The 23,540-nt window shown below is 35.5% G+C and overlaps 1 protein-coding gene across 1 annotated transcript in view; it reads right to left on the bottom strand.

Annotated features, from left to right (window-relative positions):
• Positions 1 to 23,540, bottom strand: part of CRYBG3 (crystallin beta-gamma domain containing 3) — a 362,092-nt gene that overhangs the window by 240,141 nt on the left and 98,411 nt on the right. Inside the window, exon 2 of the mRNA XM_053706046.1 lies at positions 1,217 to 1,283. Within this exon, the coding sequence (XP_053562021.1) occupies positions 1,217 to 1,283 (67 nt within the window). The remainder of the gene's footprint in view (positions 1 to 1,216; positions 1,284 to 23,540) is intronic.

Below are 23,540 nucleotides of genomic sequence, written 5' to 3'. Positions count from 1 at the left end.
AAAAAAGTTTCCAATTTACCTACTGTTATCTAATTTGCTTTCCCATGATATTCTGTGTTAAAGAGATACCTAGGTAGGCATCTGGAGCACTATGTGGCAGTAAATAGTGCTGCCCTCTAGTGCTCTTGAAAATGGATAAAACTCTTGAACAACTACTGCCATAGAGAGCTCCAGAAATGGGCCGGCTCCTAAGAATATGTCCCTGCTTTTCAACAAAACATACCAAGGGAACAAGGAAAAAATGATAATAGAGGTAAATTAGAAAGCTGTTTAAAATCACATGCTCTATATAAATCATGAAAGAAAGAAATGGGTTTCATATCCCTTTAATGAGAAATAACATGACTGTGTCGACACATGCCAGATGCACACTCCTTTGCAAGTCCTTTCACCATAGTATATGGCTATTGGGAAACTTTTGAGGTAAAATATCTTCCTTTTTTACATAGAGATGTTTATGTGATATTTTCTAGTCAGCATGACTTTCAAGTCCACCAACAATTGGGTATTATGTCCCTTTAAGCATAAAAAACAATTACATATATATATATATATATATATATATTTTTTTTTTTTTTTTTTTCCTTTTTTCTTTAAAGGGACAATGAACCCAAATTTTCTTCTTCCAAGATTCAGATAGAGCATGCAATTTTAAGCCACTTTCTAATTTATTCCTATTATAATTTTTTCTTCGTTCTCTTGCTATCTTTATTTTAAAAAGAAGGCATCTAAGCTTTTTTTTTTGTATTCAGAACTCTAGACAGCACTTTTTTATTGGTGGATGAATTTATCCACCGATCAGCAAGAACTACCCAGGTTGTTCACCAAAAATGGGCCGGCATCTAAACTTACTTTCTTGCATTTGAAATAAAGTTACCAAGAGAATGAAGAAAATTTGATAATAAGAGTAAATTAGAAAGTTGCTTAAAATGTCATGCTCTATCTGAATCACAAAAGAAAACAATTGGGTTCAGTGTCCCTTTAAGTGTTTCATGTCCCTTTAAAGTACAGCACATACTGGTAAAATAAATAAAAAAATGAAATTACCAAGTTTTCTTTTTATGGTGCATAATTAAGGATTTTATGAGGAATTACATCGCAAATACTTTCTGAGAAAAAAATAGTTATATGAGGATGCAAATCTGTTATTCCTAAAACTAGTATTTTAAAAATGTATAACTAAAGCTGCAAAATGACAAACAACTGTGCACTTTACCTGTACAGGCTCTTTTGGAAGATTTTCGTTGTTATCAGGTGTCAGGCCTCTATTTTTATCTTCCTGGCTGAAAAAAAAACACACACACATTATTAACGAATGAGATAAGAAAAATATTTGCACATACGCTACAGATATATAATTTTCAGCTGACATATTTTCGAGGGGCCTTTGCTGCAGATATTTCTTTATGGCACAACACACTTGACTAATGTTCTCATTTACATCCCTGAACAGCTGTTACTGCCACAGTTACAAAGTCACTGGCTCGCTCAGAATTATTTCCAAGAAAAGCATTGGTTCGTATTAGCGGGAGATTTATTCAAGAGCATTTTCTCTCCACATGGTTTTGTAAGTTTTTCCAGTAGTAAATATGAGCTGTCATGCAATGTAAGTGAGCCATTCCCGGCTTACAAATAAATCAATCTGCTGGTAAAGATACTGATGAGGTAATATTCTTAAAGAGAAAGTACTGTCTAAACAAAATAGTTTTTATTTGTTAGAGTTCACCAAAAGATGGGCAGAAACTTACAAAACTTGCTGCCTGTCTTTAATTACTGAAACAATTCAGCACTTTAATGGAGGCAGTGCCATTAAAATATCCCAATGAATTGTGTTAAAATTAGAAATAATACGGTAGCGTTATGACGAGCAATGATGTATTCAACAGAAATATACTGTAAGTCCCTAAATGCACTTTTATTGAAAATAGTTTTTAGGTTGGCAGAAAAATCCTCTCTGTGAACTTTACTTTGCACAGGAATCTTAAAGTGGCACAGAAGCCAATTGTGACCAACACCACAGCAATTCCTACACTTATTACTACTGCACACACTTGTTGGATATCTCATATCCTAAGATAGACACACTCTCAGTCTTCAGTCTTCTTTATTAAACAAGTTCTATTGCTATACAGCTTATAAGCCATAGAGTGGGTCTAGCTACTGTGTCTAATGGTCCCTAGGTTGCTTGTAAAACACTGTTAATGTGCTCTTAACATGTACATAAGCATACCTTAGTATGCTCTCATACAAAGAAGCTAGGTTTCTACAAAGATTAACACTTCCACATGCGAACTTGACATATTCTGACAGACACTGAGCACCACCAGCTATTATAAAGTTAATTCTGTTGACTTAAAGGGACACTGAACCCAAATTTTTTCTATTGTGATTCAGATAGAGCATGACATTGTAAGCAACTTTCTAATTTACTCCTATTATCAAATTTTCTTCATTCTCTTGGTATCTTTATTTGAAATGCAAGAATGTAAGTTTAGATGCCGGCCCATTTTTAGTGAACAACCTGGGTTGTTCTTGCTGATTGGTGGATAAATTCATCCACCAATAAAAAAGTGCTGTCCAGAGTCTGAACCAAAAAAAGCTTAGATGCCTTCTTTTTCAAATAAAAATAGCAAGAGAACGAAGAAAAATTGATAATAGGAGTAAATAAGAAAGTTGCTTAAAATTGCATGCTCTATCTAAATCACTAAAGAAAAAAATTGGGTTCAGTGTCCCTTTAAATTTCAAATTATTTATTATAAAGATAAAAATATACAAAATTATTCACAAAAGTCTGACTGGCTCAGAAGTAGCGTGTCATTTTGTCAAACCTTTTATTAGGTTTGTATTTGGGAATCTCAATTTGAATAACCTGAGATGCCTCTTCTGACATAAAAGATAAAAATAGACTGATCTTATTGTGAGGTGAAGTCCTACAAACCACTAACACATACAGAGGTCAGGCAAAGAAAACAACAAAAAGGGACTGATGGTAAACTTTGTATCCCCTTCCATTACCTTCCAATGCTTCTAATTTATATAAAAAAAAAATATTTATAAATGTACTGATAAATTTCCTTTCAATTGTTCCATGCTCAAATAAAAAAAGTTTTAAAGAATAACTCGTCTACTCATATTAAAGGGACAGTTCACTGTAAAATAGTTTTTTCTTTAATGTGTTCCTCATGACTTGTTATACCAGCTGCAGTGTATAAAATGTAGGAGAAATTGCTTATTTATGCTTATTTTTGCAAAATAAATAGATGGTTTTGCACTTTGAAACCACAGCCCATCAAAATAGGTTTGGCTTTCTGACAGGTCAGATTTCATTATCTTATCACTCAAATGTTCCCCTTTCTTATTATCTCTGTCTCTGTAAAATACTTAGAGAGAACAATTGAAATGTGAGTGTAATTTATTCTGTGGGTGTGGGCTGTGTTGTTTACATCGTTTCTCAATAGCCTATACCTAGGTATAGAAAATTTCAGCATAGTTAAGGATACTTAAAGGCTAAATCAGCTATTTCAAATGACAACATAAAGGCTTTTTGAACTATTTGTAAACAATTTAATACACTCCAGAAGGTAAAATTGAATATTGGGAACAAATTAAAGGAAAGAAAGCTTATGGGTAAACTGACCCTTAAAACTATATACTACCAAAACATCATTGACAGTAATTGCACCAGAACATATGTTACATTAAAATGACAGTGCAAAATTATTGTCAGTAGTAATGTAAACATATTAAGAATTTGATCAACATTAATGATCATGTTTAAATGGACATTACACAGCAAATAAATGCTAGATATAAAGCAAAGATTAGCCTGAGAATAAAACATGTAATTATTGTTTTACTTATATTTGTTGTAAGTAGGGGAAGGTCTTGCTGGTGTCTGCCTTTCTAAAAGAAACAGTCTATTTCAGAATTGTTATGGCTTAAAAAGTTAGATAATCCCTTTATTACCAATTCCCCAGTTTTGCATAACCAACACAGTTATAATAATATACTTTTTACTTCTGTGATTACTTTGTATCTAAGCCTCTGCAGACCTTATTTCAGTTATTTTGACAGACTTGCATTTTAGCCAATCAGTCCTGAGTCCTAGGTAACTCCACCGGAGTGAGCACAATGTTATCTATATGCCACATAAAAAACTAGCTGTAAAAAAAACTGTCAAAAGGCCCTGACAAAAGAGACCTTCACTTGCTTAGAAATTAGCATATGAGCCTAACTTTTTTAAAATGTTATGCTCTGTCTGAATCACAAAAGACTATTTTTGGGTTTCATATAACTTTAAAATGTAGCATGTTAGACATAGATCCTCTTAGCGTATTTCCACTCCAGTTTCCTCTCTCAGCCCTCTCCTAAATAAATCTTTCCCTTCATTTACTACCATTAAAACATTACCAACCATAGCTGGAGACAGCCAAACGTGCTGGTTTACTCACTCCTGAATAAGGGAATTACCAAACACAGAATGAGATTAAAGAGGAGAAAGTGGCCCCTTTTAACTACTGGAAGATGTATTTTCAAGTTCTTCCTTTTGTAACGCACAACCCTCACCATGTAGATTTTATCCGACTTCGGAAAAAACGGCTCTGTTCTGTGCCAGTGATAACTAAAATAATAATATCTAGACATGTGCAACGCTAAAAAATTTGTTTCGTTTTCATTAGTTAAATAAATCATTTTGTTTCGGCAAATTAGTTAAATTTAAAAAAAAATTGTTTCAGCAAATTAGTTATGTTAGGTTAAATTGTTTTTTCGGATCTGTTCTTTTTTTGTATCCATTCTTTATTCATATGCATTATTCTATTCAAATCAGCCAATAGGAATGATAGCTGCTTAAATCCTATTGGCTGTTTAAATCAACCAATAGAATTTAAGCAGCTCTCATTCCTATTGGCTGATTTAAATTTGTCAGCCAATAGGAATGCAACGGTACCCCAATATAAAAGGGGTACCTTGCATTGAATCCTCAGTGTGCGGTGTACGATCACATGAAGAGGACCTTAACGTCGGACCGATGGACTTCCGCCTTGGCCTCTGCGCATCAACCGCTCTGCCTCCACAGGGATGAACATGGAGCCACCTGGCTGAAGATGCTTCGCCGCTGGGATGAAGATCACCGGACTTCAGCAACGGTGAGTAGCGATTTTGGGGTTAGTGATAGGTTTTGTTTTTTTTTGTTTTTTTGGGGGGTAGTTTTTTTTTTTTTAGATTAGGGCTTTTTTTTATTTAATGGGCCGAAAATGAGCTGAATGCCCTTTTAAGGGCAGTAAAAGAGCTGAATGCCCTTTTAAGGGAAATGCCCATACAAATGCCCTTTTCAGGTCAATGGGTAGATACTTTTTTTTAGTTAGGTTATTTTTATTTTGTGGGTTTGGGGGGGGGTGGGGGTTTGTAATGTAAGTGGGTGTTTGTTTTAATTTTTTGTAAAAGAGCTGTTAACTTCAAGAGCTGTTAACTTCAGGGCAATGCCCTACAAAAGGCCCTTTTAAGGGCTATTGGTAGTTTATTATAGATTAGGGTTTTTTTTATTTTGGGGTGTTTTTTTTGTTTTGTTTTTAAACGGGGTATTAGAATAGGAATAATTTTAATTTTTTGGGATAATTTTGTTTCTTATTTTTTGTAATGGTAGTTTTTTTTATTTTTTGTAATTTTAGTGTTTATTATTTTTTGTAATTGTAGTTTTAATTTTTTAGTAATCTTAGGTTTTTTATTTTTAGTAATGTTAGGTTTTTTATTTTTAGTAATGTTAGGTTTTTTATTTTTAGTAATGTTAGGTTTTATTAGTGTAAGCTTAGGTTTTATTTTTATTTCACAGGTAAGCTTGTATTTATTTTAACTAGGTAGTTAGTAAATAGTTATATTTTAGCTAGCTTAGATTTTATTTCTATTTCACAGGTAACTTTGTATTTATTTGAACTATGTAGTTAGTAAATAGTTATATTGTAGCTAGCTTAGGTTTTGTTTTTATTTCACAGGTAAGTTTGTATTTATTTTTAAATAGGTAGTTAGTTAAAGGGACAGTCTAGTATAAATTAAACTTTCATTATTCAGATAGGACTTTTAATTTTAATCAACTTTCCGATTTACTTTTATCATCAAATTTGCTTTTTTCTCTTGGTATTCTTAGTTTAAACTAAACATAGGTAGGCTCATATGCTAATTTCTAAGCCTTTGAGGGCTGCCTCTTATCACATGCTTTTTAAATCTCTTTTCAACACAAAGAGACAGAAAGTACACGTGGGCCATATAGATAACACTGTGTTCAGGCACAGGGGGTTATATAACCCCTTAATGACCACAGCACTTTTCCATTTTCTGTCCGTTTGGGACCAAGGCTATTTTTACATTTCTGCTGTGTTTGTGTTTAGCTGTAATTTTCCTCTTACTCATTTACTGTACCCACACATATTATATACCGTTTTTTTTTCGCCATTAAATAGACTTTCTAAAGATACCATTATTTTTGTCATATCTTATAATTTACTATAAAAAAATTATAAAATATGAGGAACAAATGGAAAACACACTTTTTCTAACTTTGACCCCCAAAATCTGTTACACATCTACAACCACCAAAAAACACTCTTGCTAAATAGTTTCTAAATTTTGTCCTGAGTTTAGAAATACCCAATGTTTACATGTTCTTTGCTTTTTTGTAAGTTATAGGGCAATAAATACAAGTATCACTTTGCTATTTCCAAACCATTATTTTTCAAAATTAGCGCTTGTTACATTAGAACACTGATATCTTTCAGGAATCTCTGAATATCCATTGACATGTATATATTTTTTTTAGTAGATATCCCAAAGTATTGATCTAGGCCCATTTTGGTATATTTCATACCATCATTTTGCCGCCAAATGCGTTTAAATACAAAAAATCGTTCACTTTTTCACAATTTTTTTCACAAACTTTTGGTTTCTCACTGAAATTATTTACAAACAGCTTGTGCAATTATGGCTTAAATGGTTGTAAATTCTTCTCTGGGATCCCCTTTGTTCAGAAATAGCAGACATATATGGCTTTGGTGTTGCTTTTTAGCAATTAGAAGGCTGCTAAATGCCACTGCGCAATACACGTGTATTATGCCCAGCAGTGAAGGGGTTAATTAGGGAGCATGTAGGGAGCTTTTAGAGGTAATTTTAGCTTTAGTGTAGTGTAGTAGACAACCCCAAGTATTGATCTAGGCCAATTTTGGTATATTTCATGCCGCCATTTCACCGCCAAATGTGATCAAATTAAAAAAAAACGTTAAATTTTTCAAAATTTTAGGTTTCTCACTGAAATCATTTACAAACAGCTTGTGCAATTATGGCACAAATGGTTGTAAATGCTTCTCTGGGATCCCCTTTGTTCAGAAATAGCAGACATATATGGCTTTGGCATTGCTTTTTGGTAATTAGAAGGCCGCTAAATGCTACTGCGCACCACACGAGTATTATGCCCAGCAGTGAAGGTGTTAATTATGTAGCTTGTAGGGAGCTTGTAGGGTTAATTTTAGCTTTAGTGTAGTGTAGTAGACAACCCAAAGTATTGATCTAGGCCCATTTTGGTATATTTCATGCCACCATTTCACCGCCAAATGCGATCAAATTAAAAAAACGTTCCCTATTTCACAAACTTTTTCACAAACTTTAGGTTTCTCACTGAAATTATTTACAAACAGCTTGTTCAATTATGGCACAAATGGTTGTAAATGCTTCTCTGGGATCCCTTTTGTTCAGAAATAGCAGATATATATGGCTTTGGCGTTGCTTTTTGGTAATTAGAAGGCCGCCAAATGCCGCTGCGCATCACACGTGTATTATGGCTAGCAGTGATGGGGTTAATTATGTAGCTTGTAGGGAGCTTGCAGGGTTAATTTTAGCTTTAGTGTAGAGCTCAGCCTCCCACCTGAAACGTCAGACCCCCTGATCCCTCCCAAACAGCTCTCTTCCCTCCCCCACCCCACAATTGTCCCCGCCATCTTAAGTACTGGCATAAACTCTGCCAGTACTAAAATATAAGCTATTTTTGGGCTTTTTTTGTTTTTTTATAGCATATTTACATATGCTGCTGTGTAGGATCCCCCCTTAGCCCCCAACCTCACTGATCCCCCACCAAACAGCTCTCTAACCCTCCCCCTCTGCCTTAATGGGCGCCATCTTGGGTACTGGCAGCTGTCTGCCAGTACCCAGTTTAGTAAAAAAAGTATGTTTTTTTTTTTTAATTGCCCTTTTCTGTAGTGTAGCTTCCCCCCCACCAAGACCAACCCCCCACCCCTTCCAGATCCCTTAGATGATTATTTAAGTTTTTTTAAAAATGTTTTTTTTTTAACTTTTATTAATTTTGTTTTTCTGCAGTGTAGCGGATCCCTCCCGCTCCCGCCCTGTGCACGCGCCCGCCCGCCGCCTCCCGTGCATGCTCCCGTCTGTCCCGCCCCCGATCCAGCCCCCCTCCACTCCACTCGGCACATCGATGGCCGCCCACCCGAATCCGAGACTTGCTCCCACCCACCAATGATACCGGCCACCGATGTCCGGTGCAGAGAGGGCCACAGAGTGGCTCTCTCTGCATCCGATGGCCAAGGGGGGTTATTGCAGGATGCCTCAATATCGAGGCATCACTGCAATAACCGGAAAGCAGCTGGAAGCGAGCAGGATCGCTTCCAGCTGCTTTCCAGACCAAGGACGTACGCCACACGTCCTCGGTCATTAACTGTATTTTTTTTGAGGACGTATGGCGTACGTCCTTGGTCGTTAAGGGGTTAAGATTTAGCACAAAACTATGCAAAATTTAAGACAATAGATAATAAACAGTCACAGTCATGTGATCAGGGGGGCTGGAAGACGGTTCCTAGATACAAGGTAATCACAGAGGTAAAAAGTATATTAATATAACTGTGTTGGCTATGCAAAATTGGGGAATGGGTAATAAAGGGATTATCTATCTTTTAAAACAATAATAATTCTATGGTAGACTGTCCCTTTAATAATTGTAACTTTAATTTAGGTCTATTTTAATTATGTTAAAATTAGGAGGTGTTAGGTTTTGGGGTTAATAGTTTAATTTAGGTTGTTGCGATGTGGGGGACGGCGGTTTAGGGGTTAATAGATTTAGTTAGTGTTGGCGACGTTTGGGAATGGGGGTTTAGGGGTTAATAGGTTTAGTTAGTGTTGGGGAACTGCGATTTAGGGGTTAATAGGTTTAGTTAGTCTCGTTGATGTCGGGGAATGGCGGTTTAGGGGTTAATAGCTTTATTTAGTGATTTAGTTAGTGTTGTCGATGTTGGGAAACTGCGGTTTAGATTAGAACAAAAATTCCAAATATGAATAATGGATCCGAAAATTCGGAAACTGATTTATACATTTTCAGAATTTTTCGGGATTTTAGTTATGGTGCCGATTAGGTAATTTGGATGCATTTGAATCTCAGAATCGGCTAAAATTCATCCGAAAACAAAATTCGCTCAAAACGAAACACACATGTCTAATAATATCCCTTGTGTAGCTGCAGATAACCTTACTGCTAAGCATTCTATGTAGATTAGTGAGTTGGAGGAGGACCTTAGGTGATGCTTGTTGGCGAATGATTTTTAAGAATACAAAAATTCCTCCATTACTCTTACGATGGTTGAAACCAGGTATAAAATGTAGGCTAAGTGGCACCTGACCTCTACAAGACTCCACCGTGTAAATACAACAGCTTCTAACAAATGCTAGAGGCAGTGTGGGCAGTTGGTAACTCATAGTCATATTTGGTGGAAGTGCTTGATTCTTCAACCATTCTAGAAGCAAATTGAAAACTTTATGGTTACAGTTTTAGGGGTGCAAATAGATTTGTTGGCAGCCTCTGCTCTCCTGAATAAAACTATCCCTAATTATTGAGCGTATAGAGAAAAAACTTTATCAAATATTGTTAAATTGTGCTAAGAGAATTATATCACGGTTATGGAAATAAACAGAATAAAAAAAAGCTTAATTTTGTTGCACAGACATATTTAAAGGGGCATTGCACACTAACATAATATATTAAGTTTAATTATGGGTAGTAAAACAAAAATTACACTGTATTTTCTTTATTTATTTTGTTCTATTTTACTGCACTTTAACTCTAAAAATTGTGGGCTTTACAATTCTCCTCAGATTCCAGAAACCAATAGGCACCTTTATGTTAAAAACCTATGGCCTAGATTTGGAGTTTGGCGGTAGCCGTGAAAACCAGCGTTAGAGGCTCCTAACGCTGGTTTTAGGCTACCTCCGTTATTTGGAGTCAGTCAAAAAAGGGTCTAACGCTCACTTTTCAGCCACGACTTTTCCATACCGCAGATCCCCTTACGTCAATTGCGTATCCTATCTTTTCAATGGGATTTTTCTAACTCCGGTATTTAGAGTCATGTCTGAAGTGAGCGTTAGAATTCTAACGACCAAACTCCAGCCGCAGAAAAAAGTCAGTAGTTAAGAGCTTTCTGGGCTAACGCCATTTCATAAAGCTCTTAACTACTGTACTCTAAAGTACACTAACACCCATAAACTACCTATGTACCCCTAAACCGAGATCCCCCCACATCGCCGCCACTCTATTAAATATTTTTAACCCCTAATCTGCCGACCGCCACCTACGTTATACTTATGTACCCCTAATCTGCTGCCCCTAACACCGCCGACCCCTGTATTATATTTATTAACCCCTTACCTGCCCCCCACAATGTCGCCGCCAGCTACCTACAATAATTAACCCCTAATCTGCCGACCGCAAAGCGCCGCCACCTACATTATAGCTATGTACCCCTAATCTGCTGCCCCTAACACCGCCAACCCCTATATTATATTTATTAACCCCTAATCTGCCGCCCTCAACGTCGCCTCCACCTGCCTACACTTATTAACCCCTAATCTGCCGAGCGGACCGCACCGCTATTATTATAAAGTTATTAACCCCTAATCCGCCTCACTAACCCTATAATAAATAGTATTAACCCATAATCTGCCCTCCCTAACATTGCCGACACCTAACTTCAATTATTAACCCCTAATCTGCCAACCGGAGCTCACCGCTATTCTAATAAATGTATTAACCCCTAAAGCTAAGTCTAACCCTAACACTAACACCCCCCTAAATTAAATATAATTTAAATCTAACGAAATTAATTAACTCTTCTTAAATAAATTATTCCTATATAAAGCTAAATACTTACCTGTAAAATAAATCCTAATATAGCTACAATATAAATTAATATTATATTATAGCTATTTTAGGATTAATATTTATTTTACAGGTAACTTTGTATTTATTTTAACCAGGTACAATAGCTATTAAATAGTTAAGAACTATTTAATAGCTAAAATAGTTAAAATAAGTACAAATTTACCTGTAAAATAAATCCTAACCTAAGTTACAATTAAACCTAACACTACACTATCAATAAATAAATTATATACAATTCCTACAAATAACTACAATGAAATAAACTAACTAAAGTACAAAAAATAAAAAAGAACTAAGTTACAAAAAATAAAAAAATATTTACAAACATAACAAAAATATTACAACAATTTTAAACTAATTACACCTACTCTAAGCCCCCTAATAAAATAACAAAGCCCCCCAAAATAAAAAAATGCCCTACCCTATTCTAAATTACTAAAGTTCAAAGCTCTTTTACCTTACCAGCCCTGAACAGGGCCCTTTGCGGGGCATGCCCCAAGAAGTTCAGCTCTTTTGCCTGTAAAAAAAAAAAACATACAATACCCCCCCCAACATTACAACCCACCACCCACATAGCCCTAATCTAACCCAAACCCCCCTTAAATAAACCTAACACTAAGCCCCTGAAGATCTTCCTACCTTATCTTCACCATACCAGGTTCACCGATCCGTCCTGAAGAGCTCCTCCGATGTCCTGATCCAAGCGGGGGGCTGAAGAGGTCCATGATCCGGCTGAAGTCTTTATCCAAGCGGGAGCTGAAGAGGTCCATGATCCGGATGAAGTCTTCATCCAAGCGGGAGCTGAAGAGGTCCATGATCCGGATGAAGTCTTCTATCAACGGCATCTTCAATCTTCTTTCTTCGGGAGCCATCATCTTCCATCCGACGCGGAACATCCTCTTCTCCCGACGCCTACTAGCCGAATGACGGTTCCTTTAATGACGTCATCCAAGATGGCGTCCCTCGAATTCCGATTGGCTGATAGGATTCTATTAGCCAATCGGAATTAAGGTAGGAATATTCGGATTGGCTGATGGAATCAGCCAATCAGAATCAAGTTCAATCCGATTGGCTGATTCGATCAGCCAATCAGATTGAGCTCGCATTCTATTGGCTGTTCCGATCAGCCAATAGAATGCGAGCTCAATCTGAATATTCTGATTGGCTGTTCCGATCAGCCAATAGAATGCGAGCTCAATCTGATTGGCTGATAGAATCAGAATATTCCTACCTTAATTCCGATTGGCTGATAGAATCCTATCAGCCAATCGGAATTCGAGGGACGCCATCTTGGATGACGTCATTTAAAGGAACCGTCATTCGGCTAGTAGGCGTCGGGAGAAGAGGATGTTCCGCGTCGGATGGAAGATGATGGCTCCCGAAGAAAGAAGATTGAAGATGCCGTTGATAGAAGACTTCATCCGGATCATGGACCTCTTCAGCTCCCGCTTGGATAAATTAGGATTTATTTTACAGGTATTTAGCTTTAAATAGGAATAATTTATTTAAGAAGAGTTAATTAATTTCGTTAGATTTAAATTATATTTAACTTAGGGGTGTGTTAGTGTTAGGGTTAGACTTAGCTTTAGGGGTTAATAAATTTATTAGAATAGCGGTGAGCTCCGGTCGGCAGATTAGGGGTTAATAATTGAAGTTAGGTGTCGGCGATGTTAGGGAGGGCAGATTAGGGGTTAATACTATTTATTATAGGGTTAGTGAGGCGGATTAGGGGTTAATAACTTTATTATAGTAGCGCTCAGGTCCGCTCGGCAGATTAGGGGTTAATAAGTGTAGGCAGGTGAAGGCGACGTTGAGGGGGGCAGATTAGGGGTTAATAAATAAAATATAGGGATCGGCGGTGTTAGGGGCAGCAGATTAGGGGTGCATAGGGATAATGTAAGTAGCGGCGGTTTACGCAGCGGCAGATTAGGGGTTAAAAATAATATACAGGGGTCAGCGATAGCGGGGGCGGCAGAATAGGGGTTAATAAGTGTAAGGTTAGGGGTGTTTAGACTCGGGGTACATGTTAGAGTGTTAGGTGCAGACGTAGGAAGTGTTTCCCCATAGCAAACAATGGGGCTGCGTTAGGAGCTGAACGCGGCTTTTTTGCAGGTGTTAGGTTTTTTTTCAGCTCAAACAGCCCCATTGTTTCCTATGGGGGATTCGTGCACGAGCACGTTTTTGAGGCTGGCCGCGTCCGTAAGCAACTCTGGTATCGAGAGTTGCAGTTGCGTTAAATATGCTCTACGCTCCTTTTTTGGAGCCTAACGCTGACATTATATGGACTCTCAATACCAGAGTTATTTTAAAGGTGCGGCCAGAAAAAAGCCAGCGTTAGCTACGCGGGTCCTTACCGACAAAACTCTAAATCTAGCCGTGAGTTTCCCTTATCTAATCTCTGCTGAGGACAACTAGGGACTACAATGTTAAAGTAAGTATATAACATTCTTTAAATGATATAGGGATATTCCACACTGTCCCATGGTCTTCAGCAGAGATAAGTGAAACCTAGGTTTCAACATGGTGGTGCCCATTTCTTTATGAAAACTCAGGAGAATAGGAAAGCCCACAATTTTCAGAGTTAAAGTATGGGAAATGAAACAGATAAATAATTAAAATATATTGGGGTTTTTTTATACTACACATAATTAACCATTTTATATTGCAAGGGTTCAAGATCCCTTGAATTAAATGTCTGTGTGACAAATTGAAGCATAAAGTATGGAAAATCATTTGCATTGTTTTATTACACAAAAACATATATAACACTCATGCTGTTTGTATGATATTTATTATTCAAATTGTGTACCTCTTTCCCATGTTTTACTTTAACAGACAATAATAATGCCTTGTATGACAGTCAAAGAATTAACCCTGATCCTAGCCTAGCCTAGCCTAAACTAATATTGACATTGTTGCAGGTACACAATAAGTGTCTAGGATTTGATGACAATATGCAGGCAATATCCTGAGGCATTTTTTAGGTTTAAAATACAGGGATCAAGTCAATCAAAGATGCAAATACAAATCTCCCTAATCCACAATAGACACAAAACAAAGAAGTCTGTTCATAGCAGTTAAAGAATGACTATAAACCTATACTATAGACTAAACACTTATACTATAGACTATACACCTATACTATAGATTATACACCTATACTATAGACTATAAAACTTTACTACAGACTATAAACCTATACTATAGACTATAAACCTATACTATAGACTATAAACCTATACTATAGACTATAAACCTATACTATAGACTATAAACCTATACTATAGACTATAAACCTTTACTACAGACTATAAACCTATACTATAGATTATAAATCTTTACTATAGACTATACACCTATACTATAGATTATACACCTATACTATAGACTATAAAACTTTACTACAGACTATAAACCTATACTATAGACTAAACACTTATACTATAGACTATACACCTATACTATGGATTATACACCTATACTATAGACTATAAAACTTTACTACAGACTATAAACCTATACTATAGACTATAAACCTATACTATAGACTATAAAACTTTACTACAGACTATAAACCTATACTATAGATTATAAATCTTTACTATAGATTATACACCTATACTATAGACTATAAAACTTTACTACAGACTATAAACCTATACTATAGACTATAAACCTATACTATAGACTATAAACCTATACTATAGACTATAAACCTTTACTACAGACTATAAACCTATACTATAGACTATAAACCTTTACTACAGACTATAAACCTATACTATAGACTATACACCTATACTATAGATTATAAACCTTTACTACAGACTATAAACCTATACTATAGACTATACACCTATACTATAGACTATAAAACTTTACTACAGACTATAAACCTATACTATAGACTATAAACCTATACTATAGACTATAAAACTTTACTACAGACTATAAACCTATACTATAGATTATAAATCTTTACTATAGACTATACACCTATACTATAGATTATAAACCTTTACTAGAGACTATAAACCTATACTATAGACTATAAAACTTTACTATAGACTATAAACCTATACTATAGACTATAAACCTATTCTATAGACCTTTCTCACTTTCAAAAGAATAGCACAATTTAAAATTATAAAATTGCTCAATATACATGTTTTCTAAGTTAATTTATCTAAAAAAATATGTTTAATCTGACATTGTTTTGGTCTAGAAACAAGAAAAACAGCACACAATATTATTACTCACAAAAATTGCCTTCTTTACAATCATGATAATGGGCTTTAAACATTTCTGACACGGAAAAACGTGTTTTGTAAAAAGACGTAATTTCTACCATTGAAACTGATGAGCCACCTTTGTCTTGCAAAACTATAATATCTCACTGTACTGACCCCATTCCTGCAATTACGGATGATTACAGTTTAGCAAGAAAAAAGTGTCTCCTTGTTTAAATGGCAAAACAATTATGCCTATTTTCAAACATATTTGTGTGAGAAAAGTTTAAAAGCGCACTATTGTGACATGGAGAAACTGCAGCCATTTTGTTTATGCAAGGTATTAATATCCCATACTTGTAGTCTTGTTTCTAGACCAAATCACACCAAATTAAAAACACATTCTTTACAATAAATAAACTTAGAAAAAATGTATAATGAACAATTTTATAGTATTATACATATATATTACACATCATACACACATGTTCTGTATAATCATCAAATAGATGAAACAATAATGCTGTCATTGTTATTGCCTTTAAAAACCAAATACCAATGTTTTCACAACCTCTAAATATATGTTACTGTCACAACACGAAATACTGTACTTTCAAAAATAGCCTTAATAAATCTACATGATTGTATATTAAAGGGACAGTGTATATTAAAGGAACAGTGTACTGTGATGTTTTCTCTGCTTTAATGTTTTCCCATTGATCCAGTTTACCTGTTGGAGTGTATTCATTTTTTTAAAAATGTACTTTGTCATTTGAAATAGCTGCTTTTGCCCTTTGTATCCCCACTTATACTGTAAATGTCAATACGTACTGGTACAGAAAAGATGTTTAAACAAGAAAGTTTAGAAGAAATCAAGCTCCCAATGGGGGGGTGGGACAGAGAGATAATAAAATGTTAATTTTTCATTGTTCTTTCAAAATACTGTGTATACAGTAAGAGAAAAGAATTTAGTGTAAATATAGATTAACTAAAGGAATCTACTTAAGCTCAGATAATTGGATAAGGCTGCAGAGACAGTTATTATATATATATATATATATATATATATATATATATATATATATATATATATATAAAATACCTTAAAGAGCTATTTCACATAGATTTAAAGTCATCGTAAACACATCAAGGGGAAAACAATTTTAAAGGGACAGTTTACTCAAAATTTTTCTCCCCTTTAATTTATTCCCAATGATCTACTTTACCTGCTAGAGTGTATTAAATTGTTTACAAGTATTTCCATTAACCTTATATTGGCATTTGAAATAGTTTATTTAGCCTGTGGTATCCCCACCCATCCTGAAAGTTTTTGGCCTCGAGGCCAAGCTGCGTTAATACAGCCAGTAAAAGAAATTACACTCCCAGTGGGTTATAGAAGAGATAAGGTAATAAAATGTTAATTTTCCATTGTTCTCTCCAAGTATTGGGGATTGGTTTATGGACATATATAAGATAAAGAAGCAGGTATATGTACACACTGTGATAAAGTAATGAGATCTGATTATATCTATAAGCTCAATTCATTGTATTAGGTTGTGGCTTCAAAACACAAAATCAGCTAATTCATATACACAAATAAGCCTTAAAAAGGCAAATATCATGCATTTTATACTCTGCATCTGATAAAAAAAAAAGTTATTTGAAACACATTAAGGGAAAAACTATTTTATAGTATACTGTCCCTTTAAGGTACAATGTCCTTTTAAGTACATCTTAAAACGGCATCAGTGTATTTTGTCTATGCACAAAAGCAATGGTCTTTGTACAAGGTCTATGAAGTCCTGTATGAGCAGTCACAGTGACTTTATTATAGCTTTTTACTTTAGTTAACCCCAACTCAACTATTCTATAAATGCAAGTGAGTTGTAAAGTCACCCTGTCTTGCATATCCAAGGTCTGCACAGTGAGATAAATAAATAAAAAGCAGAATTGTAAATAGTAGTAAAGAATGTGTGATATTCATAAATAACCAGCAAATCCAGCAAACTTTAAAGGGACAGTAAAGTCATAATTAGACATTTGCGATATACACAGAGCATACGATTTTAAACAACTTTCCAATTTACTTCTATTATTTAATTGGCTTCATTCTCTTGTTATCCATTGCTGAAAGGTTTGTCTAGGAAAACTCAGGAGCAGCAAAGAACTTAGCTTCTAGCTGCGGATTGGTGGCTGCATATTTATACTGACTGTCATTGGCTCACCCATGCGTTCAGTTAGAAACCAGTAGCGCATTGTTGCTCCATCAACAAATGATACCAAGAGAATGAAACAAATTTGATAATAGAAGTAAACTGGAAAGTTGTTTAGAATTGTATGTTCTACCTAAATCATGAAAGAAAATGTTTGGGGTTTCAAGTCTCTTTAAAGGTACAGTCAGGGATTTTAACTCACACTGCACCTTTTGAGTCAGTGCTAACTAATTATACTAATTCATTTATAGCAAGTCTCTGGTATAAAATTATACAAATATATGTTTGTAACAATTCTACACTTGAAACTTGCTATAATTAGCTTTTAACCTAGCAAGTCAAGGATTTATTTGCTACTCCCAGACAAATTAAATAAAAAACAAACAAACTGCTATTTAAAGGGAAATGTAACCCCCAAAAACTAATTTTATGATTCAGATAGAGCATACACTTTTAAATAGCTTTCCAATGTACCATTATTAACAAAATTGCTTCATTCACTTGGTATCCTTTTTTGAACTAAAACCAAAAGCTATTAACACCAAGCACTGCTACCTGCTATTGTCTCTAAAGAAAGTTATAAAGTAAATATTCTCATGTAAAAGAAATAATATTTAAAATATTAAAATATAAACATACAAACACTTTTACAAAGTTGATTAAACAATGTATATAAAAAGTATAAAATAGCTCAGCTGCATATGTAATATATAATAAGCTCCTTCTTAAAAGGATGCACATGTGACTTAAAGGGACACTGAACCCAAAATGTTTCTTTCTTGATTCAGATAGAGCATGCAATTTTAAGCAACTTTCTAATTTACTCCTATTATCAATTTTTCTTCCTTCTCTTGCTATCTTTATTTGAAAAAGAAGGCATCTAAGCTTTTTTTAGGTTGAGACTCTGGACAGCACTTTTTTTTATTGGTGGATGAATTAATCCACCAATCAGCAAGGACAACCCAGGTTGTTCACCAAAAATGGGCCGGCATCTACATTCTTGCATTTCAAATAAAGATACCAAGAGAATGAAGAAAATGTGATAATATGAGTAAATTAGAAATATGCTTAAAATGTAATGCTATATCTGAATCACAAAAGAAAAAATTTGTCCCTTTAAACACTGAACTTTGTACACAGTACCTTTGTACTTCTTAAAGTCTAAAATATTCAAAGAAGGGGGTCAATGTCTCAGTGAAATGTTTTTCAGTTTGTACTTGGTCAATTCCCTTATATAGTTATAGCCTCCGATAGTGGGGCTCAACACCTTCAATTTAAACGCGTAGTTGCCGCTCCTCTGGAAAATATCCATATATACATAAGGAAAACTGTAAAACAAAAGGAGAGAGGAGCACAACACTGAATCAAGTGTAATATTGTAGCCCCTAATCTAGACAGCCACTTACAAGATAAAGAGCAAATTAAAACATGTCAGTGTGACAAATATCACCGTCAGAGCTCGGTATCTGGCTGCCTAGATTAGGGGCTGCAATAAAGTTTTTATATTACACTGGATTCAGTGTTTCGCTCCTCTTTCCTTTTGTTTTATGCTATAACTTTCTGAAAAAGCAGCAATGCACTTCTGGAAACGAGCTAAACGCACCAGGTCAGCCAATGAGAAGAGGAACCAATCAGCAGCTAATCATTGCCGCTCTTGAGCCTACCTTGGTATGTTTTTCAACAAAGGCTACCAAGAGAATAAAGAAAATAAGATAATAAAAGTTAATTGGGAAGTTGTTTAAAATTACATGCTGTAGTTGAACCATGAAAAACATTTACTTTACTGACCCTTTAACAGAGGTGAAGGTGCCCTTAAACTGACCCTTTGGCCACTAGCACTGATTATACATTCTCTTTCTTTTTACAACTGACTGCAGGTGATTAGTCAGTTTATAAAACATAAAGCAACCCATCAGAATGGAGCTTGAATGATTCCTTTGTAAAGTCTGTCAAACTCAGTTCTTTTTAAAATTGGTGAAATTCTTGCTCAATATTGAACAGTTGATTTTTTGTTTTTCAGAACAAAAATAATAAAGCAAAGTTAGAGCAGCCAATATGTCAATTCACACAGAGCATACAATTGTAAGAACGTTTCCAATTTATTTCTATTATTAAATTTGCTTAGTTCCCATGATATTCTTTGTTGAAGAGATACCTAGGTATGCATCTAGAGCTCTACATGGCAGTAAATAGTTCTGCTATATAGTGCTCTTGCAAACATTAAATTCTTGCAAAATATAGTGATCCAAACTTGGGCTGTCTCCTAAGCTTAAGTCCCTGCTTTTTAACAAAAGATACCAAGAGAACAAAGAAACATTGATAATAGAAGTAAATTAGAAAGTTATTTAAAATCGCATGCTCTATCTGAATCATGAAGGAAAAATGTTGGGTTTCATATCCCTTTACATTGATTTATTTTGGCAGAGAAGATTACCGGCACATAGAAAAGGCAGCCTCTTTATACATTTGGTGTGGGGAATTTGTGTTTAGTAAGAAAACAACTCATCTGGAGCCTCTGAGATGGATGCATAAACTATTGTTTAACCCCTTAATGACCAGACCATTTTTCAATTTTCTTACCCTTAATGACAAAGGCTATTTTTACATTTCTGCTGTGTTTGTGTTTAGCTGTAATTTTCCTCTTACACATTTACTGTACCCACACATATTATATACCGTTTTTCTCGCCATTAAATGGACTTTCTAAAGATACCATTATTTTCATCATATCTTATAATTTCCTATAAAAAAAATATAAAATATGAGGAAAAAATTGAAAAAAAACCACACTTTTTCTAACTTTGACCCCCAAAATCTGTTACACATCTACAATCACCAAAAAACACCTATGCTAAATAGTTTCTAAATTTTATCCTGAGTTTAGAAATACCCAATGTTTACATGTTCTTTACTTTTTTTGCAAGTTATAGGGCCATAAATACAAGTAGCACTTTGCTATTTCCAAACCCCTTTTTTTCAAAATTAGCGCTAGTTACATTGGAACCCTGATATCTGTCAGGAAAACCTGAATATCCCTTGACATGGATATATTTTTTTTTAGAAGACAACCCAAAGTATTGATCTAGGTCCATTTTGGTATATTTCATGCCACCATTTCACCGCTAAATGTCATCAAATAAAAAAAAAAGTTCACTTTTTCACAAATTTTGTCACAAACTTTAGGTTTCCCACTGAAATTATTTACAAACAGCTTCTGCAATTAAGGCACAAATGGTTGTAAATGCTTCTTTGGGATCCCCTTTGTTCAGAAATAGCAGACTTATATGGCTTTGGGGTTGCTTTTTGGTAATTAGAAGGCCGCTAAATGCTGCTGCGCACCACACATAAATTATGCCCAGCAGTGAAGGGGTTAATTAGGTAGGTTGTAGGGAGCGTGCATGGTTAATTTTAGCTTTAGGGTAGAGATCAGCCTCCCACCTGACACATCCCACCCCCTGATCCCTCCCAAACAGCTCTCTTCCCTCCCCCACCCCACAATTGTCCCGCCATCTTAAGTACTGGCAGAAAGTCTGCCAGTACTAAATAAAAGGAATTTTTCTTTTTTTTAATAAAAAAAAATAAAATGTTTTAGCTGTGATGGACCCCTGCCTTAGCCCCAACCTCCATGACCCCCCCCCCCCCAGCTCTCTAACCCTCTCCCCTACCTAATTGCCGCCATCTTGGGTACTGGCAGCTGTCTGCCAGTACCCAATTTGCCCCAAAAACAAAAGTATTTGTTTCTCTTTTTGCCATTATTAATGTTTTCTGTAGTGTAGCAGCCCCCCACAATACCCCAACCCCCTCCCCCTCCCAGATCCTTATATATTTATTTTTTTTAAATCTTTTTTCCCCCCTCTTCCCTCCTCATTGGTGTCAGTGGCCAGCTAATCGCACGCGCGCCCCCGCACGCTCCCGGCACCCGGCGTGCACATTGCACTTACAGGAACCGGATGCCGGGTAGCGATGGGCCGCCCACCCGCCTCCCTGTTATGCTCCCACCCACCAACGAACGGCACCATCGCTACCGGTGCAGAGAGGGCCACAGAGTGGCTCTCTTTGCATTGGAGTCTTCTAAAAAGGTATTGCAGGATGCCTCCATATGGAGGCATCACTGCAATACCCTGACAGCTGCTGGAAGCGATTGCGATCGCTTCCAGCACTCTGTTAGACAACTGACGTACCAGATACGTCTATTGTCATTAACTGGTTGTTAATGCATGACGTACCTGGTACGTCAGTTGTCATTAAGGGGTTAAAGCCAAGGTATTGATTTCCTTTAAAATATACAATTCTGCTCAGCACATTAACTGTATATTTTCCATATCATAATGAATGCAGCAGAACATGTCATTTCTATTATTACTTAAGGGAGGCAGCCTAACGAACACTTTTTTTTCATAGGTGTTTTAAAACAAGCACTAAAAAAATGATTGCAAATTACAGTGTTGTTTAATTTTCTTTAAATAAACATTTTACTGGTGATGGGTTTAATGTCCCTTTAAGAAAATGTGAGTTTGCACATTTTGCAGACTGAATAATCTACAAGTGTTGAATTTCAGCCTTCTAAAGCAAAATACCATTTTTTTTTACCTTTTAGATCTCAGTTGTGGTGCAAAATATTTATTTTAACTTGAGGCCATGATATTAGTGTTGGACAATAACAACTGTGTGATCTACTGGATAGGATGTATACTTAATGGGATATGAAACCATTTTTTTTTTCTTCCAAGATTCAGATAGAGCATGCAATTTTAAGCAACTTTCTAATTTACTCCTATTATAAATTTTTCTTTGTTCTCTTGGTATCTTTATTTAAAAAGGCAAGAATGTAAGCTTTGGAGCCAGACCATTTTTAGTTCAGCACCTGTGTAGCGCTTACTGATTGGGGGCTACATTTAGAATATAAGGATTGACTTATTATACATTATATATTTAGGTCTAGAATACAAGTGGTGCTGTATTTTTTTCCGCAGTCGCAAAAACTCCACTAGAATTAAGCTTTTTGCGCTAGTCGGGTTGCGTTCGTATTACAAGTTAAAAACAAATGTTGAGCTAGCGGTAACCCGAATAGCGCAAAAATCCTAACTTACATTTTTTGCGTGCGTGTGCATGTATTGCCCTATAGAAATCAATGGAGAAAAAAAGTAGAAAAAAAACCTTAACTGCCAAGATCGCACAAACACCATCGCATTTTCGCATTCCCCATAGAAGTCAATGGAGAAAAAAAAAATGATGGGAAAAAATGTATATCTATGTTAAAGCCTTTTGGCAGCTTTTTTTTTCTCTAACACCTGAGATCTCATATCTTTGATCCCTTATAGCTTTTGTGTGCAATATTTTGTATAAATGTTTTTTTTTATTAGACAGTGTTATTGTGAGTGTATCTGTACTTTGTAATGTATTTTTGTGTTTTATGCAACTTTTTTGTTTTGGAAACCAGTTAACCACAGCTCTGAGATCTCGGTAAGGATTGAAGCTTAAATGGAGATATGGAAATATACATTTCAGAAACATATGTTGATTTACACAGATAATAAAAACAGATCTTATATAGACTATTTAGGAGAGATTTATTTATTTTTGAATAAAGTATATTACACTTGATTATGGGGGTATTTGGTGGACATTTATAAAATGAACCAGAGATTTCATCTCTGATTAATTTATAGGGGCGGATTTATCAACTGTCTGTCCGGCATGATTTACTCAGCGGATCATGTCCGACAGCATACGTTGTCGGCATTTAACATGGCACAACAAGTTCTGGTGAACTGCTTGTGCAATTCCGCCCCCCTGCATATTTGCAGTCGGCTGCTAGCAGGGGGTGTCAATCAACCCGATTGTATAGGATCGGGCAGATTGATGTCCGCAGCCTCAGAGCAGGCGGACAAGTTA

Source organism: Bombina bombina, chromosome 3 (genome assembly GCF_027579735.1).
Source record: "Bombina bombina isolate aBomBom1 chromosome 3, aBomBom1.pri, whole genome shotgun sequence".
Lineage (NCBI taxonomy): Eukaryota > Metazoa > Chordata > Amphibia > Anura > Bombinatoridae > Bombina > Bombina bombina.
Note: the sequence above shows the minus strand (reverse complement) of the source record. Positions and strands in the feature narration are given on the sequence as shown.